This window comes from Bos mutus, chromosome 11 (genome assembly GCF_027580195.1).
Source record: "Bos mutus isolate GX-2022 chromosome 11, NWIPB_WYAK_1.1, whole genome shotgun sequence".
NCBI classification, from domain to species: domain Eukaryota; kingdom Metazoa; phylum Chordata; class Mammalia; order Artiodactyla; family Bovidae; genus Bos; species Bos mutus.
In genome coordinates, this window is record NC_091627.1 from 3,699,646 (window position 1) to 3,712,136 (window position 12,491).

Genomic DNA, 12,491 nt, shown 5'->3' on the forward strand with positions numbered 1-12,491 from the left:
CGACCTCCCGCCTGCAGCGGTGTGGGCACAGGGCGGGTGAGGCTCCTCGGCCACGTGGCGCCCCCAGTCTTGGCTCTTGGAGTCCAGTCTCAGGGGCCAAGTGCTCAGACTTTCCCCTGTGAGCGCGGCCGTGGATCGAGCTCAGCCAGTGGATCTGCTGGGCTCTTTAATAGGAAGCAACACCCAAGACTTAAATCCTTTCTGAAAAAGATGCGCAAGCTGAAAATTTAAAGAACTCTGATGAAAGAGCGAATACATCGCTTAAGAATGGCCTCTCTGAAGGCCAAAGGGAGGGGCCCCAGGCCGGAAACAGCTAGATCTGGAAAGTAGGGGGAATAGGGGCTTTCATCCAGGCGTGGGTGGGCAGGGGTGCTCTCCAGACCCCCTCCCTTCCTTCCTCCCTCCCCCTCCTCCCTCCTCAATCTGTCCCTGCTCATGCAAGTCAGAGACACCCATGAGATTCTGAGCTGGGCACCCCACCCACATGGCTCACAGGTGGCGGTCACCGTGTTTGGCCAGCCTTAGCAGACCCAGGACAGTCACGAGGCTAAGGCATCAGAGGCTAAGTGAGAAAGGGCTATAGCTGACGTGTCCAGTTAACGCGGGGCTGGCACGTCCTGGAGAGCGGCCTTGCCCCACCGCAGGTGACTGACAGGATGCTAACCCTATTCACCTGTAACGGTTAAGAGGCTCTGAGTCCTCCTACATTTGCAGTTTGCTAGGTTTACTGTGGTGTTGGAGAAGACTCCTGAGAGTCCCTTGGACTGCAAGGAGATCCAACCAGTCCATTCTGAAGGAGATCAGCCCTGGGTGTTCTTTGGAAGGAGTGATGCTGAAGCTGAAACTCCAGTACTTTGACCACCTCATGCGAAGAGCTGACTCATTGGAAAAGACTCTGATGCTGGGAGGAATTGGGGGCAGGAGAAGGGGACGACAGAGGATGAGATGGCTGGATGGCATCACCGACTCAACGGACGTGAGTCTGAGTGAACTCTGGGAGTTGGTGATGGACAGGGAGGCCTGGTGTGCTGCAATTCATCGGGTCGCAAAGAGTCAGACACGACTGAGAGACTGAACTGAGGTTAAGATGCAGGCAGGCAGGGGGCTTCCCTGGTGGTCCGGTGGTTAAGAATCTGCCTTCCAGGCTGGGGGATGGGGTTTGATCCCTGGTCAGGGAACAAAGATCCCACATCTAAGCCTGCACGACGCAGCTACTGAGCTCATGCATTCTAGAGACTGCACTCCGCAATGAGAGAAGTTCTCATACTGCAACTAGAGAGAAAGCCTGCGTGCTGAACTGCAACAAAGAGCCAGCACAGCCAAAAAATGAGAACAAAATACATATATACACGTGAAAGAAAGACGCAGGTGGTAGAAGCAGGATGGCTGAGCCTCTGGGATGAAACTTCCCACCAAGGTTTATGTCCAGTTTGGACCAATTAATTCCAGGCTGCGGTCAGATAATACTAAGTGCTCTCGGATGCCACCGAGCGGCTGTCCTGGGGACATGTAGGAGTGTCTTCCCTCTTGAGGGGCAAATAGGCATTAAATCCAGATTCAAAGCAAGAAAACCTTCGAGAGCTGTGTGTCTTTAGGTTCAAAAGGACCGGCTCAGTCTGGTGAACCTCAGTGTCCTGTGGGTGTCCGCTTGCTCCTGAGAAGTCATTGATCTCTCTCTTTGATCAGGACGATGGGAAGACTGTGAGCACCCTGGAGGCAGGGCCGCCCCCGTGTGTCTGGTGACTCGTGGGTGAAGGCCGGCGTCCTGAAGCCCCTGAGGCCTGGGGAGGAGGCTGTCCGTCGCTCTGGAGGTTCGGAAATTACAGCAGTGAAGTCATAAAATAGACCTCAGTTTTTTTTTAAGATAATGAGCCGTGAAAAGCAGCACTACGTGGCTGTCTGCAGGAGTGTGGGTCACCGGGGAGTTCTGAAGCGGGAGGGTGTTCCCAGGTCACTGTCCCCCCACCACCTCCTGCAGGCCAGGAAGCTCAGAGGCATAGGGGCTTTTTCTTGGAGCAGCTTTGGTAATTAAGTGGGACACAGACAGTAACACAGGCTTCCCTGGTGGTGCAGTGGTAAAGAACCCGCCTGCCAATGCAGGAGACATGGGTTTGATCCCTGGGTCGGGAGGATCCCCTGGAGGAGGAAATGGCTACCCACTCCAGTATTCTTGCCTGGAGAATTCTGTGGACAGAAGGAGCCTGGAGGGCTACAGTCCATGGGTCACAGAGTCAGATACGACTGAGTGTGACTGAGCATTCACGTATATATATAAATATGAGTATACACTATGTTATGTGTAAATTATTCTTATTATCTAAAAAATCCCCACGTTGCTGTATACCTCTTTTCCATTCAGTTCAGTTCAGTCGCTCAGTCGTGTCCGACTCTTTGTGACCCAATGGACCGCAGCATGCCAGGCCTCTCTGTCCATCACCAACTCCTGGAGTTCACCCAAACCCATGTCCATTTTGTCGGTGATGCCATCCAACCATCTCATCCTCTGTCATCCCCTTCTCCTCCTGCCCTCAATGTTTCCCAGTATCAGGGTCTTTTCAAATGAGTCAGCTCTCCGCATCATGTGGCCAAAGTATTGGAGTTTCAGCTTCACCATCAGTCCCTCCAATGAACACCCAGGACTGATCTCCTTTAGGATGGACTGGCTGGATCTCCTTGCTGTGTGTGCAGAACAAGTCCCCTTCCAACCATGACCTCTTTTGCCCAGCTCCTGTATCTTGGGGAAATCTCTTTATTTCATTTTAGCACAGAAAAGATCAGTGCGTTTTGAGTACATGAAGTTTGATACCGACCGTAGTGGTTGGATTCATAAAAGGGCATAATTTGATCCATGAGCAACTTGAGTTTTCATATCAATATTTATTAGACTAAGAGACAGCCGTTTTCCACTTCCTGTCCTTTGTCGAGTTTGGGTGTTGACTGAACACTCCAAGTTAACTGGCAGATGTCTCTGCCGACTCCCTACCTGGTTCCTGAAAGTTTCAAAGAGCCGTAGTGATGTGTGTGGACCCCCAGATGTCACAAGACTGTAATGCAGACGCCCTGGATCCCAGCCCTACCATCATCCTCTGAGCCAGACCACTCCCCACCCTGTCCCGGGCCTTCTCCACCCCCGGCCCATCGTCCAGGAAAGACTCAGAAGGGAGAGCACAGGTTTACACCTTTATTGCTGAAGGAGGAGTGGCCCCAAGCAGGAGGCCCCAAGAGGGGCCTGGAGGGGCCTGGGTCCCAGGAGGGGTGACTGTGGTCCCGGTTCCTCCTGGTCCCCTGATGGGACAGGCGGGGGTGACATCGTCTGTCCCCAGAGGGGCCAAGGCTCCCGGGCTCTGAAATGGACATGGGGCTCCCCTGTGATTCCTGGGGCACCTGCCAGACCCTTGCCAGCCTCTCCGTGGCTGGGGATTCAGGACGGCCCCTCCTTGGGAGAAGGACCCCCCTAGCCTCCCCCTTAGGTGTCCACTTCCTGAGCCTCCACCTTGGCCCTTAGGTCTGCCAGGAAGGAGGTGGAGGAGATCAGCGTGTGAGTGAGGCCAGGACACAGGTCACCCCACAAGAGCGAGCATGTGGCCAGCCGGCTCTGTAGTCTCCAGGAAGGACCCCAGCTTCCAGCCATTCCTACGGGGGGACCCCAGGGCCTAATGGGGGGTCCCGGGCCCAACCAAGACCCCCTACCCCATGTGTGTGCCCAGGACGTGGGGCAGGGCAGGCAGCTTACCCCAGAGGCGCCGGCAGGGGCTCACCTAGATGTGGCACTGCCCTGTGGGGGAGGGAGAGTCGTGGGGGGGGGGCGTCAGGATGGGACTGGACACCCCAGAACAGAGGGAGCTGGGGAGGGGGTGGGGAGGGGGCCACCTCGGGGCCCTGCACCCCGTCTCCATCCTCCCGGGAGGCCTGGGGAGCTGGGGGTCACCATGGGAGGAGGTGGTCCTGGGCCGGGTGGCTTCCTGCCCCAGGAGCAGGGTGGGGCCTGGGTGCTCACCCTCCAGCTGGGTCGGGTTGAAGGACAGCCGGATGTGCATGGGCAGGGCCTTGAGGGCTTTGTCGAATTTCTCCAGGGCCTCGTCGTCCACCTCCGGGGTCCTGACTGTGGGGCCGGGACGGGGTCAACCCCTGCTCCCCAGGGTGGTGTGCAGGTCTGCCTTGGCCTCCAGCACACCTGCCCTTCCCCCTTGGCCCAGTTCCCTCCCCTTCCTCCCAGGGCAGTGCGGTGGGTCTGCAGCGTCACAGGGGGAAAGCCTGCTCCCCACCTCTGGCTGTCTGGGTCCCCTCCTCCCCCTGGGCCAGCTGACACGGCCAGGAGCCTTCACTCGCCGATGCCCACGCCCTCCTGGCACATGGGCCCTGAAAATGCCCAGTGGCACTGCTATGGCATGGAAAATGTCACCTGCCATTTGTTTTCAGGACGTGACAGTTGAAAGACAGCTTTGTGCCTGAGTTCTTATTTGATGAAATAATTGAAACTCCCCGGTAACAAAGGCTGTTAGATTCATAGTGACCGCCGGCTCCATCGTGATGGTCACACCAGAGCGCTGCAGCCCCCCGTCTCCCAGCCTGTGTGTCTGGCCCCCGTCCCCAGTCACCCACAGGCCCCCAGGACACCGGCTCCCGGTATATGACCACCCTCTCCTGGCGGGACTCGGGGACCCCCCATCCCTCCTCCTCCTGGGAATCAAGCTCCCTGCTCCCACCGTCCCCCCCGGCCCCGTTGCAGCGAGGACCACACAGCTGGTCTCCCTGGGCAGCCAGGGTTGGCACCCACCCAGGCACTGGCAGGCCAGGCTTTGCTCGGGCTCAGCACTGTTCTCCATGCAGAAGAGCAGGTACTTTTTGTAGTCGGTGTCCAGCACAAGGACTTTGTTCTCGTTCAAGGCTGGAAGAGATCAAGACGGGAGGAAAGTGAGTTCCAGCAGGAGGGGGGTTTCTGGTCAGCCCCCAGCGCCCCCCACAACCAGCGGGGCTCCCCCGGGGTCACCACTTGGCCAGGACGGGGTGGGGAGCGCCTCTGGCATCCCCCAGCCCCGAAATGGTGTGGCCCCTTCCCTGCTGCCACTGCCAGGCACACGGGGCCCAGGAAGCCCTCACTCTGGAAGCCCAACTCTGGATCCGCCAGGGACCCTCCACCACCTCCTGGACTTGGGAACACTCACCACTCAGTCTGAGGCCGCCCTCCCCCAGGGACCGGAGTGGTCAAGAAATAGGGCTTCCCCCGATCTCGGGTGGGGCTGAACACTGCCCAGCAAGGGAAGAGGGATGCTTCCTGAGGACTGGGGAATTGTTGGGGGGCAGCGCTGAGCGGGGGCAGCTGGGGCTCTCCCTGACCGAGGCCTGCGGGCGGCCCCAGCTGCCCTGCAGTGTCTGGGCAGCTTGGGGGCAGGACCAGCATCCAAACCCCGTGCAGCCGGATGGCACAGGAGACCCTGGGCTGGGCACCCTGGCATCAGTCAGTGCAGGGCCTCCAGTCAGAGTGAGTCCTGAAGGGGCCAAGGGCAGATGTGGCCCAGGCTGCCCGGTGGAAGGGCAGGCCCTGATGGAACCCCAACCCCACCTCGAAGCTTTCTCATCTCGGATTTAGGACAAACAAGTGAATGAGCGAGGGCGGACAGAGTTCGTCTTCAGGAGATGAAGGAGCCGTGGGGTGGGCTGGGATCGTGGGGCACCTGGACCCCTGGAGCGGGCAGCGGCTCTCGGTTACCCCTGGGTGGGCACAGGGACCTCCTGAGCTCAGCCTGAGGGTCCCGAGCACCACCCCACCCTCAGCAAAGAGAGCTCGGGTATCACCCTGGGGTGTCAGACCTGCCCAACCGGGACCTGCCCACGGCCACCGGCCCCAAGGCCCCGGGCAGGTGGCAGGGAGGCCAGGGAAGCAGGTGGCACGGCAGTGTCTTCATCACCACCAGCCCCTTAGCATCCCGGGGCCTGATGCCAGCCCCCTGCACCTGCCCACAGTCCCTGGGGGGTGGTGGGCGTCCCCTGGGGACCCAGCACTCACCATCGATCTTGAACACCGCAGGGATCTTGGTTTTTTCTGCAATGATCTTCTTCTGAGCACACTCACCGTTCTCCCTGAAAGACAGCTGCTTTCTGAGCCACGGGCATGGACCATTTTCATCAGGATGAACTGAGGGCCAGGGGCAGAAGGCGGCCCCAGGAGGGGCTGGAGGCGGGTGGCGTGGGCATAGGGGGCCGGCTGGCCAACCGGCCTCGGCTGCACTCACTGTCACCTCTGGGGCCACAGGTGACCGGGTGGATGGGCCAGGAGAAGTCAGATGGAGCCAGGGAGAAAAGGTCGGGGAGAGCCTTGACCACAGGCACCCCAAAAGGCAGTCCTGGGGTTCAGGTCCCCATCTCTGCCCCCACACCCACCCAGCTCTCTCCTGCACTCTGACCCCCCCCCGTCTGAGGGTGGACAGGGCTGGTAGTGGGAACTGCCTGGGCCCCGAGGACCCAGGTCTGCAGCCGCCCAGCGGCCTTCACACGGGCCTCTCCCCCGCCGGCTTTGTCTCCATGACATCTTGTTCATTTTAGATACTGAGCTGTTCAGACCAGAAATGATGAAAACATCTCTCTGTTGCTCAAGTGCATTTGTAATCCTCAAACTAACAGCGAATTCAGAATACCTGCCTTATTGTATGTATCTTTCCTATGCATTTCCACTTCAGTGGATTTTATCTCCCCTTCCAAGTTAACGAAAATGATGTTTTGTGTTCATTTGTTTGATGATGTTCTGAAGCATCAAATTAATAAAAGTTGGGGAAAAAAAAGAAAGAAAAAGCCCTGGATAAGCAGCCTTGGGTGGACCTCCAGGGGTACCAGGAAACTCCAAGCCCCGTTCCCCAGCCCTGGGTCCCTGGTCCCTCCTGCACCCCACCCCGGGGGGGTCCATAGCCCTGGGGAGTGGGGGTTCCATGCTTTTTTTTGGGGGGACGCCCACCATTTCTGCAGCAGGATCTCCAGGTCGCCCTCAGGGGTGGGCTTCAGCTCCTCCACATACACTCTCAGGGGGGCACTCTGGGCGTCCAGCAGGGAGATGTCGCTGGCCGCCATGGCCAAGGAGTACCAAGTCCCCGCCACCTGGGGAGGGACCTTGAGCTGCATTCCAGGGGCGGGAAGGGGCCCCGAGCCCCACAGTGGGCTCTCTGTCCCACCCTGGCCTGGGCAGCCCTGAGATGCTCCCCCCAACTCGGCACCCTGAGGAATGCTCTCCCCAGACTCACTCTGAGCCCAAAGAGGGACCCAGATGAGCCCCCGCACACGTGGCAACGTTTGGATCTTGGGGAGACATAGCTGGAGGTGGGGAAAATTTGAGGGGCAGAGCGACTCTTTTAGGGGTTGAACTGTGTCCCATTAACCCCCAGAACCTCAACACAGGACTGGAGACACGGCCTTTAAAGAGATGACAAAGGTCACGTGAGCCTGTGTGGGCCGGCGTGGATCCAGCAGGCCTGGTGACCTCACAGGAAGAGGAAACCAGGGCACGCAGAAGACACAGGGAGAAGACGGCCGTCTGCTCCCCGGAGAGTGGCCGCAGGAGAAGCCAGCCGGGCCGACGCCCGGATTGCAGGCTTCCAGCCTCCAGAATGCAAGACACTAAACACCTGGTTGAAGCTGCCCTGGCAGGCGATTTGTCAGGCGGCTCTAGCTAACTGATGGGAACCCCAGACGTCACAGCCTCCCTTGGTCTCTGAGGCCCAGCTCCCCTGCCCGCCCTGCAAATCACCACCCACCCAGCCACCCTTGAACCTTCTGGATATCCAGGCCCTTCATGGTCTGGGTGACGATGAGGGCCTGGGCGCCACAGGTGAGGGCCAGGGCAAGCAGGAGGCACTTCATGGCTGCAGCCGGGGTCACGCTTCTGAGCTCTGCAGGGAGTGGAGGGCTGAGACAGCGGGCTCGGGGCCTTATACAGGAGGAGGGCCAGCCAGCCAGCCCGGGCCGGGCCCCCAGCCACGCGGTTCCCCGAATCCCTCCTGGCCCATCCTTGGGCCCTGGGGTTGCTTCCTCTACGAGGACAATAGGAGGCCTTCTTCCATCCGAGGCCAAGCAGGAAGGCCCCCTCTGGGCCTGGACGGTTCCTGGTAGGCCCCAGAAGTGGGGGCGCAGGGGGTGTCCGGGCTCTGGGTCCAGGCTGGCTGCCAGCGACAGGAACACTTCTGGGGTCAGCCTCTTAGACAAGGACAGGTCAGAGCCAGCACTGGGGGCAGGTGTGTCCTGGAGGGTGGCTTCTGCCTTGGGCACCGTCTCCTCCAAACCATGTGACTGTGGCCTTGGGTAAAGGGATCTCTGCAGTCACCCCACCCTCTGCAGCCTGGGGCGAGGGTGACATGGGGGTTCAGGTTGAGCTCCAAGGAGGGAACCTGGTCAGTATCGAGGGCTCTGCAAGCACCCGCTGCCCAGTTAGGGTAGCAAAAATGGCAACAACAATGACAACAGTCATAATAACCCCCAGGATGGGAAAGTGACCTGACCCCTGCGGCGGGGGCATGACTGAGTAGCACTAGGGCTCCGTGCAGGCACGTGGGATGGGAAGGCCTACAGGACCCAACCTCCCACCTCCCACCTCTCGCATTTTAAATCTCCCAGGGCACTTCCCTCCGCACCGCTCAGACCACAGCGAGCTGCCTTCAGACCTCAGGAGCGGTGGGAATGCTGGTGCTGGGTGTGTCGCTGAGTATGGAGGCGGCCCGAGCAGGGAGGGCGCAGGACAGTCCTCCTGGCTGAGTCCACATGGGCATCAGTACCCAGCGGGCTGTGGGTGCCCTGTGCCACTGGCAAAGGGGGTACAAAAGCCTTCAATTGACATTCTAAGCAACTAAACCGCTCATCTCAGGGGTCGGGTGGGCGTACTGGGGTAGGGGAACAGGACCAAGGTTGGGGTGTCTCCTGATAGCGGGGGCCTGGCGGGTCGGCTCCTGTTCCCCCCCTAGACTGTAGGGTCTTTCCAGGGGGCCCGCTGGCCTGGTCGGCATCTTGGGTGGAGGCTCAGGGACCTCCTAGACTAGCTCTGGCTTGCTCTCTGGCCTCTGGTTTCCTTCCCGGAGAGACTGTTGGTGACTGTACCAGAAAGAGCCCACCCACGGGAGCAGACCCCCGGCCACCCCCAGACCTTCCTTTCCTGTGATGGAAAGAGGAGGCTTGGCCAGCTTCGGTCCTTGCCCTGATCTGTATTAGCACCTTTAATTCTTGCAACAAGCCTCGAAGCTCAGTGTTTCATGAAGAACCTGGGTTTTACGATAAATCCCAGGTTCCGTGTTTTGCGATGAACCGCAAGCTGTGATGGGGTTGAAGGGCGTTGCTCCAGAACTCACGTCCACCAGGAACTTCAGGATGGAATCTTGTTTGGAATCTAGGTCTTTACAGATGTGAGCTGTTCAGGTGATGCTGGAACGGGGGCTAATCTTATGTCCGGTGTCCTTGTGAGAGAAAACGGGGACACAGAGGGGACATGGGGAGAATGCCAGTGAACACGGAGGCAGAGACTGGACTGAGGCGTCTACGAGATCGGGCCCAAGGGTGCAGCACCAGGAGCTGGAGGCGGCGGCGGAGGGGGCAAGGATCCCTCCCTGGAGCCTCTGGAGGGAGCTCGGCCATTCGACATCCAGACTGGGACTTCTGATCTCTGAGGGGACAGGGGCACCCCTGCAGTGAGGAGCCTTCCCCATAGGTGGCCCCCCGAACACCAGCACGGGTGGTTTGAACACAAGTGTCAGATGCGAGAGGCTGTGCCCCCCAGCACCACTCTGCTCTCAGAACTGGGTGATGCAGAGCAGAGGGAGGTCAGCCAGGGAGAAATAGCACCCCGCTCCCCAGCGAGCTTAGGAAATCAGGGTGCCACCAACCTCGGGACGTCCAAGCTGCAGGGTCTCCCAAGTTCCTGTGAACCGTGACCACAAACCATGCCCTTCATGGCAAAGCTATTCATAACTTCCAGGAACCTTCAGCTTCCAGAGAATACCATCCAGAGAGAGAGACGGAAATAAAGCACCTCTGGCCTGGGGCAGCTGGCACTGACCACTATGGGAGGGAGGCTGGACAATCTTTTCCAAGCGCTGCCCCAGAGAGTGGGACCTGGGAGGAGACCTGGACCCCCATCGGCTCTCAGCATCTCCCCCTCCTGCCAAAACCCCTGATCTTCAGAAGCAGGTCAGGTCCTGGGCCTGTAAGTGCAGAAGCAAGAAATCACTTCTCTCAGAATGAAACTGTGGGGCTGGGCAGGGTCAGTGGGCATTCACACAGTCTAGGATGCCGTGCTGCTTGGGGCCCCCACCCTGGCCCCAGGAAGCCGGTATGAGTCTCACTGGTCGGTGCTGTGTGCCCCCACACATGTCTAATAAAAGGGACAACCCAGAAGAAACGGATACATTCCTAGACATGTACAAACCCAAGACTGAGCCAGGAAGAAATAGAAAATATGGACAGACCAGTTACCAGTAATGAAATTGAATCAATAATTTTTAACAATTCCCTCAAAAGCAGTCCAGGACCAGAGGGCTTCACAGCTGTATCTACCGAACTTCTTTTTCCGGTTGTGCTGGGACTTCGTTGCTGTCTGTGGGTTTTCTCTGGCTGTGGCCCGTGGGCACACAGTGGGTGCAGCTCAGTGGTTGCAGCGTGGGGGCTTGTCGCCCTGCAGCATGTGGGATCTTATTAAAGGTTCCCCAACCAGGGAGCAAACCCACATCCCCTGCACTGGAAGGCGGATTCTCAACCACGGGCTCACCAGGGAAGTCCCCAGACCTTTAAAGAAGAGTTAATACCTATCCTACTCAAACTATTCCAAAAAATCAAAGAGAAGGAAATGCTTCTAAACTCTCTCTATGAGGCCAGCATCACCCTGATTCTAAAACCAGACAAAAACTTTACAAAAAAAAAAAAAATCTTAGGTCAATATCATTGATGAATATAGATGCAAAAATACCCACCAAAATATTAGCAAAGTGAATTCAAAAATACATTGAAAGCTCACGAGCAAGTGAGATTTATCCCAGGGATACAAAGATATCTGCAAATCAATCAATGGGATATACCACATTAACAAATTGAAGAATAAAAATCATTAATGAATTGAAAAATAAAAATCATCTCAATAGATGCAGGAAAACCTTTTGACAAAATTCAACATACTTTTATGATACAAACTCTCAACAAAGTGGGTATAGAGGGAATAAACCTCCATATAATAAAGGCCACATATGACAAGCCCATAGCAAACATCATAATTGATGGTGAAAAACTGAGAGCATTTCCTCTAAGACCAGAAAAATAAGACAAGGAAGTGCACTCTTGCCACTTTTATTCAATACAGTATTGGGAATCCTAGTCACAGTACTCAGACAAAAAGAAATCCGGACTGGAAAGGAAGAAGTAAAACCACCACTGTTTGCAGGTGACTTGACAGCTTGTCATACCATACCATGCCATTTTCTTAAGAAAATCTTTAGATGTCACCAAAAAGCTAATAAGTGAATTCAGTAAAATAGCAGGATACAAAATTAATACATAGAAATCTGTTGCTTCTCTATACACTAACAATGAGCTATCAGAAAGAGAAACTAAGAAAATTATCTCATTCACAATTGTACCAGAAGGAATAAAATACTGAGGAATGACTCTAACCAAGGAGGTATAAGACCTGTACTCAGAAAACTGCAATGAAAGAAACTGATAGAAGAAATTGAAGATGATATAGAGGGGAAAATATATCATGCTCACAGATTGGAAGAGTTAATATTGTTAAAGTGACTATACTGACACTGATCTATACTGATCTATACTGACTATACTGATATACCAATGACTATATCTGTAGCTTTACAGATTCAATGCAATCCTTATCAAAATACCAGCATCATTTTTCACAGAACTAGAACAAATAATTCTAAAAATTGTGTGGAGACACTAAAGACCAAACAGCAGAACATAATCTTGAGAAAGAAAAACAGAGCTGGAGGTATCAGGCTCTATGACTTCAGACTATAGCTCAAAGCTACAGTCACCAAAGCAGTATGGTCCTGACATGAAAACAGACACAGAGATCAATGGAACAGAATAGAGTCAAAAAATGAACTCAACTATAATGGTTGATTAATCGACAACAAAGGAGGCAAAAATACACAATGAGGAAGACAGTCTCTTCAATAAATGGTGCTGGGAAAACTCTTCAGTTCAGTCATTCAGTCATGTCCGATTCTTTGTGACCCCATGAACTGCAGCATGCCAGGCCTCCCTGTCTATCACCAACTCCCAGAGTTTACCCAAGCTCATGTCCATTGAGTTGGTGATGCCATCCAACCATCTCATCCTCTGTTATCCCCTTCTCCTCCTGCCCTCAATCTTTCCCAGCACCAGGGTCTTTTCAAATGAGTCAGCTCTTCACATCAGGTGGCCAAAGTATTGGAGTTTCAGCTTCAACATCAGTCCTTCCAATGAACAGTCAGGACTGATCTCCTTTAGAATGGACTGGTTGGATCTGCTAG

General features: G+C 55.8%; 1 protein-coding gene across 1 annotated transcript; it reads right to left on the reverse strand.

Annotated features, from left to right (window-relative positions):
• Positions 1-3,758: 3,758 nt before the first annotated feature.
• On the reverse strand, positions 3,759-7,848 carry LOC102276798 (beta-lactoglobulin). Its single transcript, XM_014481456.2, has 6 exons — positions 7,759-7,848; positions 6,950-7,089; positions 6,008-6,081; positions 4,778-4,888; positions 3,998-4,102; positions 3,759-3,775 (listed from the first exon to the last, which is right to left on the reverse strand). Exons 1-6 carry the CDS (start codon positions 7,846-7,848, stop codon positions 3,759-3,761), a joined length of 537 nt encoding a protein of 178 aa, XP_014336942.1.
• Positions 7,849-12,491: the final 4,643 nt, after the last annotated feature.

Excerpts from the sequence above, each read along its gene's own strand:
- LOC102276798 (XM_014481456.2), bottom strand. The coding sequence starts at position 7,848 with ATGAAGTGCCTCCTGCTTGCCCTGGCCCTCACCTGTGGCGCCCAGGCC. Across the intron at positions 6,082-6,949 it reads GAGATCCTGCTGCAGAAATG|GGAGAACGGTGAGTGTGCTC; the intron begins GTGGGCGTCCCC and ends GCTGTCTTTCAG. Across the intron at positions 4,889-6,007 it reads TGCGGTGTTCAAGATCGATG|CCTTGAACGAGAACAAAGTC; the intron begins GTGAGTGCTGGG and ends GATCTCTTCCAG.